The 18806-nt window shown below is 37.2% G+C and overlaps 1 protein-coding gene across 2 annotated transcripts in view; it reads left to right on the top strand.

Annotated features, from left to right (window-relative positions):
- Positions 1-18806, top strand: part of LOC116429023 (uncharacterized) — a 225863-nt gene that overhangs the window by 174796 nt on the left and 32261 nt on the right. For both annotated transcript variants that reach the window (XM_031981386.2, XM_031981387.2), the window contains one exon: positions 393-410. In XM_031981386.2, coding sequence (XP_031837246.1) covers positions 393-410 — 18 coding nt within the window. The remainder of the gene's footprint in view (positions 1-392; positions 411-18806) is intronic.

Consider the following 18806-nt stretch of genomic DNA (forward strand, 5'->3'; position numbering starts at 1 on the left):
TTTTTAATTCGTAGAAAACGTTTTGCAAAATATTATCAACCCTTTGCGTTCGAAAAGCGAACCATACTTGATAGACCACCTGTATTAAATTTATTTGAAATTTGAAAGCAAATTGTAAACTTCATTTATATATAAAATTAATGTTACTGCAATGGGTGAATTTAATTTTAATTGTTCAAATTTTTACATTTCTTTCGGTAATGAATAATAATATGAGTCTTAGGAACGGTAATAGATCTACTGTGAACAAGGAATTTAGCTTTCCTCTTGAAAGTTATTAGAAATACAGTGTTTAGTTAAATAATATTATTTGACTAATAAATATATTTTTCCAAATATATACTTTGTGATTTATTCCTACAACTAACTTTCAAATATCTTTTTGATTACAGGGACTACTACTATGACAGGTGAGTGCCCCTGGCGATCCAGAATTTTTCTGCAGTCAGGTACTGTAAAGCAAATTCATTACTCAAGAATATTATAAACTTAACCAGTATGTATACGGATCATTTGGTTTCCCGTCCGATTTAAATATTCATTATTATCATGCATTATAATTATTAATACATTAAATATAAGTAAACAGATTCAATTTTATTCGAATCAACAAAATTTATATTATAACATTCGAATCACAATCTACGATTCAAAGCATCACTTTAAACAACAATTTAGTAACTTCAATATAATTACAATATAATTTACTACAATTATAATAAATATCACACAAAAATTCTAATATTTCTCTTCGAACAACACCATAAATCTTCATACATCAATAACTACAAATCGACCGGTCCAATAAATTTATTTCCTCTTGCACTAATTAAGAAGGCAATATTGTCGTTCGATATTTCAAAAGCCTACACCAGGAGGTTTCATCGAGCCGATCATTTTTTAAAACGTAGGTTCCCCGGCCTCCGTGTCTTGCGAGCAAATGGCCGCTACGTGAGCGCACAGTTTCGAAAATCAGGCGCATAATTTGTTGCCGATTGCCATTGCTGTAAACCGGCAGACCGTAAATCGCAATTATTATCGCAGGATGTTTCGCTTCTGCGTCGAATGCGCGATACGCAAGATGAACAACGGCGACAATATTGAAGTTTATTAATTTATTTTTCCGCGCCATTACGGTCCGACGCTCGTGCTGCATTTATTAGCTCCTGACGTGTGCGATTAAATTCGGCCGATTGAAAATCCGCCCGTTTATCGCATCTGCGAAAAGTTCTCGTCAGAAACGTTCCGGATCGTCGTAATAAATTGATTTTGAAAATCTTTCCGCGTATAGAATAAGTTCGGTATAAATGGCCCATTGTTTATCACTAAAACTACCGAGCAATTAGAGTCACTTATTTCGAATGTTTTATAAAAATAACAAAATACGTTTCTTAAGATCCGAGGAGTCTACTAGTCTTGTATCTGTGCAAATACACGAATTTCATAGAAAATCTTTCGCAAAAAGCTTTCATAATTTAAATATTTACGAAATGACAATTCTGAAGTGAATCAAATTGTGTATATTTAATGGTTAAAATCATTTGAGATGTTTAACGCTCTTTGAGATTTCAATAAATGCGAAATAGGTCTAATGATAACCTCTTGCTTTACGATTTACTTCGATCTATGATCGATACAACTACTTTGTCGTCAATAATTCATTAGGAAAAGAAGAAATTTTGATGCTTATTCTATGTCTACGTTTACTCAAAAGGTTAACAATTGATAATACAGAAGTAACATTTAATTTATATTTAAATCAAATAAATAACACATTAACTTCTCAAATTCAGTTTAAAATTTTTGTCAGGAGTTTGAGACGATATCGTAGGTCAAGGGGTTAAATATTAGTATACCACTAGGAACGGTTGAAAATATTAACCTAAGGCACATAGAAATTATAATATAAGAAATTTGTGCAGCGTTGGACGCCAGTCCGTTGATAAAACGACGAAGAAATAAACAGGACAGTATTTAGCCTTTTGCACTCGACAGTATCTTTTACTATCCATTACTTTCTGATGAAATATTAACAATATTTTTCTCAACTAACACAAGGAATTACCTTACGTGAATTAAGGGACAGAGCTATTTTATTTCGATGTTCCCTGTGTCGATTCATCACACGAAATGTAATATGAAATTTAAAATTTTATAATCTCTCTGCGTCAAATTAAAGGGAAAGACGGGTCTCGAATGTAAAAGTTTAGTTATTCGAAGACCTTAAGGAAAACGGATATTTTTATTGTGTTATTGAAATATGATCTGATATTAATTATTTCACTTAATTATATTACGTTATTTTTTTGTAATAAATATTATACTTTCCGATTCGCTTTATTTTCTACGTATATATTCGCGTACGGTTCTTTTATTCGAAGGAATTTCGATTTTTCATGAACCGCGCGATACATTATTGTCCGTGTAATTTGTACGTAACGCGTTTTAACGAGATCGTTAATTTGTTTCATTAAAATCGGAAGAATCGCGAAACGAGGGAGCGACGAACGCGTGAATGGACGGTACGCGAATCCGAATTTTCGGATTTGCCTTGTGTCGTTCGAAATACGAAGTCGCGCTCTACGCCGACTCGTAATTGAAATAAAAGAATAGAGTTTTGAATTGAATTAATTGAATAGTGCTCTGTTGTTCCGATTGATCGAAGGCAAATACTATTTCCTGGTCGGCAATATTTTCAATTTATTCGATTTGCTCGAGGTCTTGTTACCTTTCTTTTCCACGCGCGTTTCGGATTATGATGTATAAATTAATTGGAAATAGATTAAGAAAGTAACGGTGAGAAATATTTAAACACGACAAACAACGTATAATTCAATGAATTTTAATCTGGTAAATTAAAATTTATCTTTATGAATTCCGTTTAAGAATATAATACACTTTTGGTACACCTAATACACCTATGGTGAACATACAATTTCTTCTGGCAAATTATTAGAAATAAAGTAATTCTTACAAAACGTTACCAACAAAATCAAAAAGCGATTAATATTTTCGTTCATGTTTCATTCCGTTATTTTATAACTTCATTCCTTTCTCAAAAAGAACATTATCTTCGACCCAAAGAAATGTATAAAGTCTACACAAATAAAATACCAATAATAAATAAATAATACTATAAAACACCTGCAGCTATAGTTCTGGAACATTAGAAAATTGTCGACCGTCACAATAGGCTATTCGCGTTAAAAATACCACAAGACATTCTCGAATGATTGTAAACCGTGTTTGCGAGCACATGTTACCAACGTCAATTTAATTTCTCGTAACCGATCCGCCACGTTCCTCGCGAGCGGAATCAATGATTAAGAAAGGGAGAAAAAGGAGCAAAAGAGGGAGGAGGCATCCGAGTGAACTGAAATGGACTTAAGCTCCACCTAAGATCTTGTATCATCGTCAAAGGAGCCTCGCGGACGGTTCATTTAAAAGCTTCGCTGAAATTCTTACGAGCACTAAAAGCTCCTGTTTTTTCATAGCAAAATACTGCGACTCTGTCCGGAGCACATGTGCGCCGCGCCGTGGCTCAAAGATGTATTAGGTTCCTCAGAACGCATTAGGTTCTTAGCGCAATAAATACCATTTTTTAGTCGTCTCTCAAAGTCCGCGGAGGTTTCTTAAAGCCTCATCTGCAGAGTGACTCGCGCGCGTTCGATATATTAGGTGTGCGCAAGATTAATGGCAGCCGTATTGAAGCGAGCGTCCCCCATTTGCGTTTCGCGGTCCCGAAAAATGAATCTTCGCGCATTTTTTTCTTTTCGTGGGAACGGAAAGCTCTAGGCATCTATCTGTGGCGTGAACGTTCGAGGAATAATTCTTTTTAATTCAATATTGGTCATTTGAATGCTGAAAAAAAGATAAAATGGTCGTGTAAATTTACCTTTTTGAAAGCAGATTTGACGCTAAAATTACCGAGCAGTTAGAACTATTGAAATACCTCTATAGGAACTCGAAGAGTGCATGTATTGAAACTTTAAATAATTTAAAATCAGTTAGGGTATTGCTAAATTTTTTTTATCATTTCTCAGAGAAACATTTGCTCCTCTCACATATATTTTATATTTTTAGAGTTTTATATTGTCAGTTGTTTTAAAAAATAAACGCGTTCGACTTCATCGCAAATATTAATCTATAGAAATTTAAAGATTTGTATAAACCAGACGCAGAAAAATCCACTGTCTATTTAAACGTTTATTCCACGTTTTGCTCGAGTGCAACGTGTATCGTGAAAGCTTGGAAGACTCAAACCTGTCGCTTGTAACGATGCCTTCATCGCCGCATGTTCCAACGTGAATTGGAGCCTTAATACATTGTTGATCGGCAATTTCACGCAGTAGCTATCACATGACACAGGTTATTATTCCGTAATTAAATACGAAAGTGAAACAATCCCAATAATCTTCAATATACTCTATTTATGCATAATGAATTGTAATGAAACTTCGAACGTATCTTTCATATAACTTCGAATATTTTGCTTCTGCCATATTGCCCTGTATTTCAAAAATTAAAGTAGCTAATGCAAATGCAAACACGAATTAACTAGTCGACAACGGTTGGATATGAAAACACGAGATAACTCGATTAACAATCTGTTAACAGCGAATCTTTAATATTTCATCTTCGTTGGGCGTTCACAGCAGCGTCCTTGGAGCTGATTAAATGAAACCGCTTGCTTCATGAGTGGACTGTATTTTTTGTATACAATTATGTCTGAACACTAAGACGCGCTTGTATGTGTATCGTTCGAAAGTTGTGAGTTGTCTCTTTCGCTGGCGATCTGCGTCGGATCGTCAGCTCCGAGATTTAAGAAAACACCCTGATCGGTTATCGCCAAAACTGACAAGTCCCAATCAGGGGCTTTCGAAACGAATTGTCCCCACCGTCGCTACGCCCTTGGCGCGCCTAGTCTAACGAGGGTGGAGTGCTAGCTAAGACATGCAGAGACTATGTGTTCAGCTTGGATACAAATTTCTTCCAGGCAAACCTCAGGTACCGAGTGTCCTTAGGATACCATTCGGTCGCCCTTCAGAAATATGCATTCACAACCCGTCGCTGGCCGCGACATGCGGGTGAAAGGAAGGTTTTAGAATTTGATTTCAAAAGGCCAATGAATCCTGCCGCGACGTGCCGTTAAAATACTAAACAATAAGAGCCGTTTTTTGCGTGCTGTAAAGAGCTTAAGTCTCCGCATGTGTCGACTCTTAAGCCGTGACGACTCAACAATCTTAACACTTGCTGCCACAGTGGTTCCATGAGACCGAAGCTTCGATATGACTCGAAAACAATTATAATTCATAAGACAACCGACGTCAAATGTTCAATAGCGTGAATAACTAGATAACAATGTAACATAAGAATGGTAGCAAATAATAATAGTTCCTTCTCACCTTCGCTACAAAGGAATGAGGTACACAAAGGATTAAAGTGTCTCGTGGCAGTCGACGCGTCAAACTTTTCGTCAAACGTTAAAAGTACTATACTGTCCCAACCCTATAATTCTCCTCCCGCGAATAACACGAGCGAACTTTATTTCACCGAAACACCTGCAGTCTGCGGATCCCCGGCGCAAGGCGGTCGAACTTCCGATCGCCGTTGCACCTACAATATTCCCAGCATTAGAAAGTTCCTCCCTCCCAATCTAAGAGTGCCGATCGATCATATCCGGACGATTTTAACGCGGCCGGAGTCCTCGAAGCGCGACGGTGGACACAGGCAAAATCAATACAGCCGGGTCGGGAATGGCGGGATTAAGCATGCAATAAATAGTCTCCGCGCTTTTTTACCGGTCTCCGTTCCCGGCGATACCCGCCACCGGCGGATCCTAAATTATACGGGAATTCTGTTCGCGAACGTGCGAACAAATAGGATAAAAATGACGTTTCAACTGGCTTCCGAACGGCTGAAATATATATACGCTCGCCGCGCGGAGGGCTTTAATAATTATTATCCACGGTCACGTGAACATAATAACGTTCGCGTGCTTTTGATAATTGCACGTGCGCGCCGGCGAGCCTCTTTACGCCGCTACTTGTTTCCTCTTTCTTCGTTCTCTCTTTCCTTTTGCATTTAATTCTTCGCTTCTCTCGCTGCCATTCAATCAGGCCGATCTTTGTTCGCTTCTTGAGCGAACCCGGGGTGACGATTAATTGGAGAAGTGGCGGTCTCCACGGGCGGTGGCCGGGATGAGGGAGAAAGGGCGGGGAGGAGGCGAAACGGAAAAAAAGGGGGAGGGGAAAATGATTGCGTGCTCCCGCTGGAGTAATTAAGTGTTAATATATCCTGTCGCGAACGTTCGCGTCGACTAATTAACCTTTTACGCTTCAGTTCGCTACCATTCACGAAAACGTACCCCCGTGACTTGTTGCTCGTGCGAGGGTTGATATCTCAAAGATCGAGCGAGGGGGTCGCCGGAGGAACGAGAAAAAATGTGCTGATATAATGTCACGGAAGGAAACACGTGTTTCCGAGTTTCCGCCGCTTTGACGAACGGGCCCGCCGGGACAGGGAACTTTAACGCGCGTTTAATTAATTATTCTTAACTCACGCCGGGGGCGAGTGTTAGATAATGGAGGGGCATTCGAGCGGAAATTCTGGATTCTTTGCTTTCGCAACGAATGTAAACGTATGGATCGATTTGAAGGTGAAATGTATCGTGGATCGATGGAATTGTCTTGCGATTTTATTTTAACTAGTATCTCGGCAGGGGAAATAAATTTGCATTGATTAGTTTTAATTCGGAAATTGGGTTAAAATAGATGATAGTTGCTGAGGTGTAGGTTAGGTTTTAGAAAACTGAAACGATAGAAGGTAACTTTGAAATGGAAGGTTGAAACTAGGATCGGTGCAATTTTGATTTTACATTGTCTCTTTCGACTAGTATCTCAATAAATAGAATAAAATCTTTTTGTATTATTTGTTATTATTACATTAGTATTATTATATTACTATTATATTATTATATTACTATTATATTACTATTATATTATTTTATTACTATTATATTAATATTATCTATTATAACAAAAAAAGTTCTACACATATAATTTTCGAAACGTAAACAATCGCTAAGCAGAATCTTTCCCATAACTACAGCCAACATTAGTATTAAAAGGGATGATCTCTTCATCCCTCAAACTTGATCGTTCCGCGCCAACTAAAAAGCAGATCTCAAGAACCCTCCAACGACAAAGAACAACATAAATTCTCATAACCATCCGCAGAGATCCACTCGTCACACCCGGCAACTCCTAATCCGGATCATAAGCTTCCCAAGCAAAGCAGTGGCGGATCGCTAAAAATCGCGCACGTCGCTCCGTTGTCCCACCATTCCCGCGGAATTGCGTTCTTTCAAGCTCCTCTGATGCCGAAAAGGAAAAAAGGGAACAGCTCCGGCGCACGGGGGATGGAGGACACGTTGAACGGACGCGAAAAAGCGGGGGTGGCCGGCTCTCGTCGCGGGCTCCTTTCGCTTTAATTGTTGCGATTCAGGGACTGTTCGTGACCGGGCTGGGAAGCGTGGACCGTGTGCGGATGCATCGCGTAAAGCGGAACGACAGGCCGAATAAAAGTCATAAGCTCAGCTATAGCGAATGTGTACATTCGCGTTCGTACGTATACACGTGCGCATGCACTGGGTGTCAGCGGAATTATGGTGAAAACATGTAAACAATTATCCGCGTACGACAGTTGGGCAGAAAAGAATAACATTTTTTCATTTGAGGCTTCGTTTCTGAGATGAATTTATTAATTGTGGGAACTATTTTTAAAAATTTCTAATCGGATGTGCGACCAAATAACATTTCGAAATATCATAAAATAACAGAAATTTTAATTATTACGGAAGTAACACGTGTTCGTGGTGCAAAAATCTGTTTCCACCCCCAAACATTAGGTTCAAATGTTTATAAGAAATTAAATAATTGTGATACAGAGAAATCCGTAAGATATATTTTAGATAATATATTTCTGTGTATAAATCCACCAAAATTTTAGTCTTCTAATGTTTCAATTGTTTGCAATCCAGTCCTCCAACAATGGATGCTTTACGAAAAGGGGTTCGAAATTAACAAATAATTCATTTTGTAACATTTTAGGCTTATAGAAAATATAAATATAAAACAAATCACAGTGATACATCCAGGAAGAATCATAAATCATCTCTAAGTGACATCCCTCATTAACACTTCGAGTGTGTTCAAAATCTATTTCACAGTTAATTCGCAGGATATTTTTTAACCCACCGAACTTAATTAAAATTACTTATACTACACCTTCCAGGTCGAATTTCCCATTTCTCTAAAATTTCTTACCCCTAAGGCTTAACCCGTTAATTATAGAATTTACTTCCAAAAATCTCTCGTTCAGCGCAATGAAATCAAAAAACGAACTGCGCACTCATCAAACAGGGCGAATGCGTGCAGAGTGTATTTTAATGAAAAACCAAGACAAAACAAAGAATCGCATGTTTGTCTGAAAAAGTAAACAATTCGTCCTTGAAATCATTAGTATCATTTCAAGCTTCCACGTGACGTATACTCGTCAAACGCAGTTAACCGGTAAAAATAAAAACTGTTCTTTTCGCTCTCAATGTTCATCTAGAATCGCCACTTGTCCTCTCGCGCCACGACTTCCCGGACACCCCGTGTACAGAGAAGGGGATGGTTGCCGGGCAGCGGCGTAGAACGGAATTATAACCGTAGGAACATGCACGGTGTCTCTCTGCGGCGGGCTTTTCTTTCGTCGGAGCGACCGGAACGACAAACCGCGCGGCGACGCTTGTTTTTCGTTGCTTTATTAATTCTTCCACCGCCACGGTGCGCGACCAACCCCCTCCCCCCTCTGCCCCGCCATCGCAGTGTTTCTCCTCGGCGGCCACCTTTTTTTCGGGGCCGAGCCCCTGTTTTCCCGACTTTATATTCCGTCCTTGCGCCTCGACTTTAAATATGCAACGCGCCGCGCGCTGTAACGCACGCGATGCACACCGCGACGCCCGCGGCTACGCGCGAACATTGTTCGTCGGCTAGAAAGGAATTGATTGCTTTTTACATACCCGTACACTTGCGTGTGTCTGTGTGCGCCGGTATGTAAAGGTATGTGCTGTTTTTTCGGTCCCTTTTTTTATTCTGTTCATTGTAGTCGTTATTGTTGTCATCTGTCCGTTCCCGTGTCTCCTTTCGCGTACCCGCGGTTTTTCCTGCGAGCTAGATGCTCGGTACACCGCCAATTTCGGGGGTTTTTCGCTGCGTTCGGAAGGAGCACCGTTTGACAACTGATGATTCCGGAATTGTCGATCGTAACGGGGTTTCGGGAGGGAACGTTTGCCGGGGCAGGTTTGAAAGGTCGTCGGTTGTGTTCTATTATGCCGGCTTGGGGGAGGGATTTTTAGCGTTGCGTTTGATTGTGTTTTGATTGATTCTGTTGGATTCCTTGGGAGTTCGGTATGGGTGATCTAGTGAAGTATGTAGTTTGGTAATTTTGTGGAACGTGGGGACTTTGGAGAATTGTGGTTTTATTTGATGTTTGGGGCAGTAGGTTTCGTCATTTTTCGTTCAAAGGAAATCAGTTCTTTATGTAATCTTGCAATAGTCTTCGATGGTTTCTAATTTATCATGTAGATTAGTTGTTAAGACTATTATTTGGACATTAAGTTAAGGTTAAACCTTTAGCTCGTAATATCTAATCGCATTCATAAAAGTTATTCGTCAAATATTGTTTTTAAACATTATTTATGCCCTACTTCTCCCTTGTCAACGTTTATTTCTTTTTAAAAGAATTAAAATTACAATGAATGTAAATACGTTTGTTTCTTCTGGTGAGTCATTAATGACAGAATTAATCTAACCAGTACCATTACCAAAAAATACATAAAATACAGGGTAGAAGTTTATTCAGACCAATCGACGATGCATGATAAAAAAGAATTCGTCGGTTTTAGATTTTTTGAAACAGTACGAATGTCGACCAAGCAAAAATCATAATTTCGGTTTGACATTATTCCAACGATGAGAGGCCATCGTGGATGAGGAAATGCGTTGCTAAAAGCACCACCGAAAGCGCCGTTAAAAACAGTGCACAAATTCCTGCTCGGTTTAATGATTACACATCCGAGGGAATGCAATCAAACCATAAAGATCAAAGCTGCCGTAGAAATTTTGAGCATATTTAATTTTCGTTTGCCAACGTATCACCGAACGGTCCGGAAAGAAGCATCGTGCTCAAGAGTGACGATTAAAAACGTGTAATGGCACTCCGAATTTGCTCATTTGCAAAATGAAGATAATAAACAGATAATTTTTGTACCATAATATTTGCTATATTCTTTGAATCCTTTATTGTTTGAAAAATTAAAAAATATTAAAAAGTAAGAAACTAGAGAAAGAAACTATAACTGACGAAGAAGAGAATATTCAGAATAATTAATAAAATATAATTTAGTTAATCAAAAAATATCCTTATTTTTTATAGAATTTTAAAAACCATTTCTTCTTTATTATATTAAAGCTTGTAAAATTACATATTGTCCATTTTCTTCGACGACTTTTCATTACTTTTTAGTGTATACATTTGTTTATAATTGTTATTTCTGTATTGCAATGTGAATATCATATTAGAGAGGACTACTTCTTAGCCAACTTAATAGATTCTGTAATTATATTTTAATTCAACGTGAAACTTTGTATAATTTTATTCGATTGCAGAAAGAATAGTGGTTACTATTTGTACTATCGTTTTATTCTTCTGCTTTCATAATTGTTTCTGTTTTTTTAAGAAGTACATAAATAATTTACTTTGTGATATTAAAAATAACAATACTTTTAAATACAATTAAAAGTTACACGACTGTTTTTGAATTCAGTCGTTTCCACGAGAACTAATATTATTTCGAGAAATCGTACCTTCAAACAGGTGTTCAATATTTGAACGGAAAGTTATCTTCGGCCCATTTATTGCGCTTATTTTACCATCTTTTTCTGCTTTCTCTGTTACAGTTGAACGCAAATTGTCGCTAGTGATGTGAAATTCTCCGTTTTGCTTTCAAACTTTCCTCGAATTCCTTTACCATGAAAGAAAATGTTAATGTTCTCTTCCAATAGCGTTGAAATTTTGAAAAGTTACTCGCATATTTCTGTACCTCTGAAAGCGGAACCCTTTTTAACAAAAATAAATGTCTCTTAAAGTTAAGGAGTACAGAAATTACACTTCCAACTTCTACTATAATGAGAAATTATTATGTTTATAATATTCTACTATATAGCAGTCAGTTTTAAATTTATTAATTCTAAAAACAGATATAGATTATATAGATCAGTGCAGTTTATTTAGACGCTGGAATTTAAATTTATTCACTGGAAAAATTTCAAACTGAACCTGTTGGCATTAAAAACCAGTAAAACGAGTTCCTAATTTTTTACTTAAAATTCACGAGTTTTTTAAATATGCAAAACACATACCTAAATATTTTAATTATATAAAACACCCAAAAGCGTATTTCTTTTTATAACATAATTTTATAATATTCTACCCTAATTCTCTATTTCCCATCGTATTCTTAAAAGTTTCAGTCTGCATGAACTTACTTATTGCCGAAGAATTTATCGTCCAAGGATTTCCAAATAAAGAAATTAGAAAATCAACCTACAACTGAATAATTGTCTTTCTCACAGCACGAGAGTTCTACAAAATCATACAATATTTTACGTTATTCATTAGAAAAGACTACTTTCTATGCCAATTCTCTATTTCCCATCATATTCTTAAAAGTTCGAATCCGCCTAAACTTATTCACCGTCCAACAGTTTCCAAATAAAAAAAAAAATCGAACTTTCAGTATAACCGTAGCAAAGATGAACCTACAGCTCTGGGACTACTCTTCCGCCGCGACGCAATGGCTCTGTAAAATCGTCGTCGTTCCGTCGCCGATTAAATCTGACGTTCCTGGCGGGTGACACTTAATTTGACGCGGGTAAGATAGACATCTGAAATCCGTGCACTTAATGTATGTCGATGGGGATCAAGCTTATAGGCCGGGGTGGGCTGTTAGGGGTCAGGATGCATCGTGTCCAGTTAAGCCTCCTAGTCACAAAGCGATGTCTTGAGGGACGAATGTCCCTAATTAACCTGACACCCTTCGGCGTATGTGCGGGCGTCCCCGTACGGCCCAGTTGTTACACCCTCATACCTGTAGCCAATTCAATTTGTAATTAATCTTCACTGTCCCGAGATAGAGAAAATTCATAGGAGAGCAATTTACTTAATTGAACGTCGTTAACGCGCGATAGAGATCTTGGCAAGCATATACTTGCTCCAGCGAGGCCGTCGTTCCATCTTTTGCAGATTAAATTCTTGCCCCCCTCTCGTATTCCTTAACTCCTCGCTGCATGATTTTCTTCTTAATTATAAACGTTTTCTATTATAAATATATACTGTAAGTATATTGTGCTATTAGTATAGTATACTACGAGTACTATGATATAAGCATAATATACTATCAATGCGATAGAATACGATAAATATTTATTTTCATTAACAATGCCCGACAACTAGCAATTTGAAACGAATATTTTCCAATCACTTCAGGCTTGTCAACAGTTAACAAATGTTATCGCGTTTGTCAAATATAATTACATATTTTTGTACATTAATTCCAGGTGACATATAGAAATGTATATTTTTTGTCGGATGATTATTTGTTTCATTTAATTATTCACCTGGTAAACGAAAAGTTTTGTGAACCTTTGAACGATTGTGTATAAGTACTCGTGGCACAATTAAATATAAGTTACTGTATTTTTTCATTTAATACGTCGAATTGTTTAAGATATTTAATATTATATACACTTCATTAATTTCTGTTGTTACCAATTATACTTGCGACAGCACACCAAAGTTATCGATAATAACCGACCAGCTTCCCCCAAAAAGCACGTCCGTAGAATAAGAAAATTTGATCGCGTAAACGTTCGGCCATTTTACAAATTTAATTAACGAAACATTAAAAGATACTTGTTGAAAGTCCAATTAAGCTCAGACGCGGTTAATAAGGCTAGTTAGAATTCCAGTAGAATTGAAGTTTTTGCGTTTCCCTGAAATTAGTTTCGGCCCGTGGCCTAAATACATTACCCCGAGAACACAAATGTGCAAAACGGAAAAGAGACCGCCTGAAAAACCCCGAAAAGATTATATTTTAAATTGCTCTATGGTCTCTACCGTAATTTTTTAATTAAATTCATAACAAACGAATTTAAACGAAATTTTTCGGTACGTCCGATTTTATTTTCCAGGCTGTATTCGTCTCTTTCGTTCGAAACATTTTTACATTCTGATAACGTTCGGTAATTTCGTGTTGAACAATGTGTCAGTCGCAGTTCAAACGATTTAATTACTATGCGGAGATCGAAATTGGGGACAGCGCCGGCTCTCAATATAAATCTCGGTTACACGAGTACTAAATAGGGGTTAATCGTAGCTGTGAAACGATACCCTGAGGGATGGATATTCCTGATTAACTCGATACCCTTTCTTGCGCGCACGCTAGAGTATCATAGCTACATTACGTCCAATTTTAACGAAATTTCGGCGGGAAGATGAAAGGACATTGATAGAATTTCATGGGAAATGCGTTGAACACATTCTGGAATAGTAGTACCGTTTATCGATTAATTAAATTGGTTCTATTATTGGACTGAAAATGTTTATACAAATTCTACCTTCCGTGAGCTAGTGTTTCAATATTCGACAGTGACAAGGTATTAGTAGAAATAAAGAATATAATAAGTAGATTATCAAATTGTATTAAAAATCTTTACTGTACTTTCTTTTCTAGATGTCATTTAATTTTAGAAATTAATTGTTAGAAGTAGGCGTACTTCTATTGTTTGGTATAAATATTTAGTTCCAAGATACTTTATTTATTAATAATAATTTAGATATGATAGAAATTATTAGTATTCACGTTATGAACAGTTTCTGAAACCTGTTGATACCTTAAAAAATTTTCACGAGATTTATCGTTCCTTCTCTTATTTTTATAATATAGGCAACAATGAAATGTGTTTAAATTTTAGAAGGAAATTAAAAAATTAATTTTTTTCAAAACATTAGTAATTGTTACTGATATTTTAAACAAGGTTTTGAATTTTGTATCGCTTCTATACACTTTTTATTTTCAATTTAAAAACATCATAATCCGTAGACTTTCAAATATTAATGATTAAAGAAGAAAACACTCTTGAATGCCGCAAACAATCAATCCTCCGGTACTAACACGATATCAAATTGCAACAGCAATAATTGCACCAGAACAAATGCGGTTATGAATATAGTAATTACGTAACAATGTGTATTACCGAATATATTAATTATTCGCCGCAATTGTTGAATAGAACAGATTGGAGCAAATGGCAAAACAGGCCGATACCGGAGCGACCGCCCAAGGTATATTACACAGAATTGTTAATGGTGTCCCGGCTAAATCGCCCGGTTACGCTAACTCTTAACTACTTCCAATTAGCTTCGAAGTTAGATCAACTTCGACCAACAAATAATTAAAACCGCAAAACAACACGGTCTCGTTGCCCATGTTTTGCTCCTATAACTAAAAGTCCGATGCATTAAGTCATCCGATAAGTAACGTCGTCTCTTATTTTACTTTGTAAGATGTCTATCTTTTAATAACATTCCGAAAATAACATTAAAGAATTAATTGGAAAATAAGAAAAATGTCAATATAGAATTGATCGAAAAATGGGAAAAAATGGAAAAATTGTATTGTAAAGTTAGTCAAAAAATGGGAAGAATCGCGTTATAAAATTAATTGACGAACGAGAAAGGTCGCGTTATAAAATTAAACGAAATATATAGTAAATATTAATTTTTTCTGCTAGAAGTTAACATAAAGGAGCAATGTTATTTGTAGGATGACCTAGTAAATACGAAAGCGATTTTTATTTCACGAGGACGCTTGATTCGTCGGTTGTCCGGCCGAAACGCGCACCTGCGGAAAATTAAGGCAGCGTAATTGCGAAATTATGTGCCGCAACAACCCTTCAAAATGAATTATTCGTATTAACAGCATCTAATTGTGGGACACGGATGTTCACTCGGCATAGTAAACATTTGTATTACGAAATGTTGTGGAATTGGCCGTTTTAGCTTGACCGCTGTCAACTTTATAACATTCAGGAGGCACTATAACGCGTGAAAATTAGTGTAATATCCAGCATTTTGTTGAGTTCATAATTGTAAATTTTGTAACACTTGTTCCTGCTTTTAAAAATGTCTACTGCTACAAACAATTAGGGCTTCAGAATCATTTACTTATTCCTTATTAAAAATTTTGAAATTGTTAGGGGCAATAAGAAATTTTTATTAATTTTACTGCTATGTAATAATAATTGAAATTCAATTTGTTGCCCAATGGTGTACGTATGTATACTTTGTATTAAGTTAATTGATTTTTGAACGACTGATAATCTGAATAGTATGTTTGCAATTGTTTTTAATTAATAATTTTAATGTCTGTACCTTTCTAAATGATTACAATAATTTCAGGGAACTTGATTATTTTTATCTTATTAACAATTATATTACACCCTGTATCCACCACTTAAAAAGAGGAATTATTACTTGCTAATTAAACTACGGACGTTCGTACAATCACCAATTTCTATAAACTTATTAATAGAAACTGGTATCGCTAATTTATAACACTCCACATTTCCCATCGGAAAACAGTAAACATTGTTCCGAAATTAAACATCCGATTGTATCCATTTAACGATCAATGTATTTAAGCGTTTAATGTAATTCCATTTATAATCTGTCAAAACCTCCGACGAAATCCAATTCGTTTACATTATATATGATCTGTTAATGACTAAATTTGAAAGTTTAATTAAATCCGACGAGAAAATCTAACAAAATATTTAAAACGATCCAGTCCATTTACAGTGTAGATCTAATAATCAATCAACTTAAAAGTTCAATGAAATTCAATCTAAAATCCACCCCATTCTACTTTCTATGAACCGTTCCCTAAAAATCGCTAACGAACGTCAATAATAAACACTCTCCAGTCTACTTAGAACATTGTTTACCCAGTCCTTCGAATCTCCCGCAGCCATTCACTAAAGTCAACGTTTCCAATTAAACGAATCATATCACTTTACCCCATAATTCTCTTTCCACCTATAATATTGATTCTAGACCAAACTTCAAGAAACTACTAATATAAAGCTTCCATAAAAGTGAAACAAGGTCTCATCTCAGATTCCCCACAACAGAACACCGTAACGTAAAACGCAAAATATCACGTATCCATTACAAACTAATAAAACGATACCATTTCGGAACAACGCAATACTCCAAAATAATTTCCCAATGTTCCTAGATCAAAGAATCAGGACACCAGCGTCGAAAATGCTCAGCGACGAAAGAGGATCGAGCGATGCTCTCGGTTCTTCCGTTGCCAAAGAGTTAGCCAGTTTTTGCTTCAGGTTTGTCGCTACGTACGTCCCCTGTATACGTACCGGTCGCTACAAATTAGACGATAGGCGTGCAACGTAACGCCAAGTAGTTTGAAACTGGCTGTTAAACCAATGCAAATTACTGCAAGACAATCTCCGTTGTTGCGGGCAGAGTCTAGATGGCGAACGCCGTGGGGGGCCGAGGGGGCGGGGGCGGCGCGGGGGGTCGGTTCGGCGAGAGAGGCCGGAGAGTTCGTCCTTTCTAATTACGTATCCGCGGAGAAAGAGGACGGAAAAGCTTAACCAAGTTTTCACGAATTAATGTTGTCCCTCTGTGACCCGGGGAATTTCACGTTTCACAAGAGCGTTATTTTCCGGACGATTTCGTAATTGGATGGTAACTCGATTTCGCCGGGAGGACACCCCCTTTGGCCGAACGACGTCAGGAGATTCACGGCTCTAATCGCGCCGCTAAAGAATTCGGTCAAACACCCGCCCGCTCGACCTCTCCGCCGTGATGGCCGGGGTGTGGCTGCGGCCGCCGCGCGACCGCGGACACTGTGATTATTTAGACTGCGGATTTTCGAGGTTCCGTGGCGAACACGATTAAATGAGGTGTGACAGTTTCGTTCAGGATTTAGTGTCTTCATTTTGGACGGCGCCCGGCTATCGTCTGGATTATTCGGGCCTGTCCCTGAACATGCCAGCCCTATCCTCTTTAATGTTTTCACTGGTACGTCGGCTGGACTCGGGTGACGCCATTTTTTGTGGTAACGATTTTAAACGACTTTCACATGCATATTACTCAATTCTTTTGAATTCAAATTAGCATTAACACTGAAACTACCAGACTGAACAAAATGAGCTACTCCTGATTCCTTTTTAACTATTAAAAAGATAACAGATGTTATGTTATGTAACTGAATTGTACAATTAATGTTTCAATAGATGCACTCTTGGAGTTTCTACAGATCTTCAAGAAGTCAATTTAACTCCTCGGTAGTGTTGACCCTTGCCCTATACCGTGTTAGACATGTGGCGAGAACTTTAAATGATTTTAACAGATTAACTACTAAACTATTAAATGGTAATTCCAGTTAAACAGTAGATTCCACGCATTCATATCGTCAACTACAATCTTTCCAGACGCATTCACGTTTATGCATTTTCCGTACATCTTCGTAACGTTCGCAGCATAAGTCAGAAACAGTTTCCTCTCGCATGATCGTCGTATTCGATTGGATCTAGACGGTTTGGCGTTCGAAGGAATCGCGGCAACGAATTGCGTCGCGGACGTTGACGCGAACGGACGTTAACTATCATTGTTTTGCATACGTATTCCATCCGGGGTCGAAATTTATTTCTTCCCGACACAAATATCTCTTTGTCCCGACAGGAAGGAAAATCAAATTACGTGTCACCTACGGAGGGATTCCCGTTCCTTTGCGTTCACGCAGATCAAAGGATACAAGGGCGGGCGCGGATCGCGAATTCCTTTCGCAATTTCGGAATATTGTGTCGCGCCACCGGAAATTTCGTTTCCGATTTTCTGTCTTCGCTTCGATGTATTGTTTCGTATTACCGGGGACAGTTAATTTTCTCGCGCACTTCGGAGCCCCGTTTCCGTTCGGCGCACCAAAACTGGATGCGAACCGGGTTTTGATTGCATTTATACGTTCGGTGTCGTTCGCGACTGTTCGAACGAGTTTAAACGTTTCTAAGATAGGACGATGTAATGATAGGAAAATTTATGAATTGCAAAATGAAAGAACTTAGAAAAAGTATTTACTAACGATAATTTAAATGGTACTTGTAAACATTTCCATCTTGTTTTAAGAATTTGTTATATTTGTGAATTAATGTAATTGATTTTATTGTTTCTTTTTGATGATATTTTTTGCCTGTTTTGTAAATATTTGTTGTATCTCTTGATTGTAAGATCTTGCATTTATTTACTAACAAATTTGTCAGACAAAATGTTGATAAAGTAATATATGTCACGTTTTGAAAATTTTAAATACATAAACACTAGAACCTTGTTATTTTCACAATAATATTATAAAGTAATATATGTCACGTTATAATATTATTGTGAAAATAATAAGGTTCTAGTGTTTATATATTTAAAATTTTCAAAATGTAAGATTACTGGCACGATGACGCGCTAATGTCAGTTTTGGTCAACTAATCAGCAGAAACTGTAGGAATTGGTATTCGAAGATGAGCGAAGATTCTCTGGAAAAGTTGACGGAGAAATCTCGATTATGGAAACGAGAAAGGATATGTGAGAACTATGGCCATAAGATTTCGTAAGAATTTCTTCGT

Source organism: Nomia melanderi, chromosome 14 (genome assembly GCF_051020985.1).
Source record: "Nomia melanderi isolate GNS246 chromosome 14, iyNomMela1, whole genome shotgun sequence".
In the NCBI taxonomy this organism is placed as follows: Eukaryota; Metazoa; Arthropoda; class Insecta; order Hymenoptera; family Halictidae; genus Nomia; species Nomia melanderi.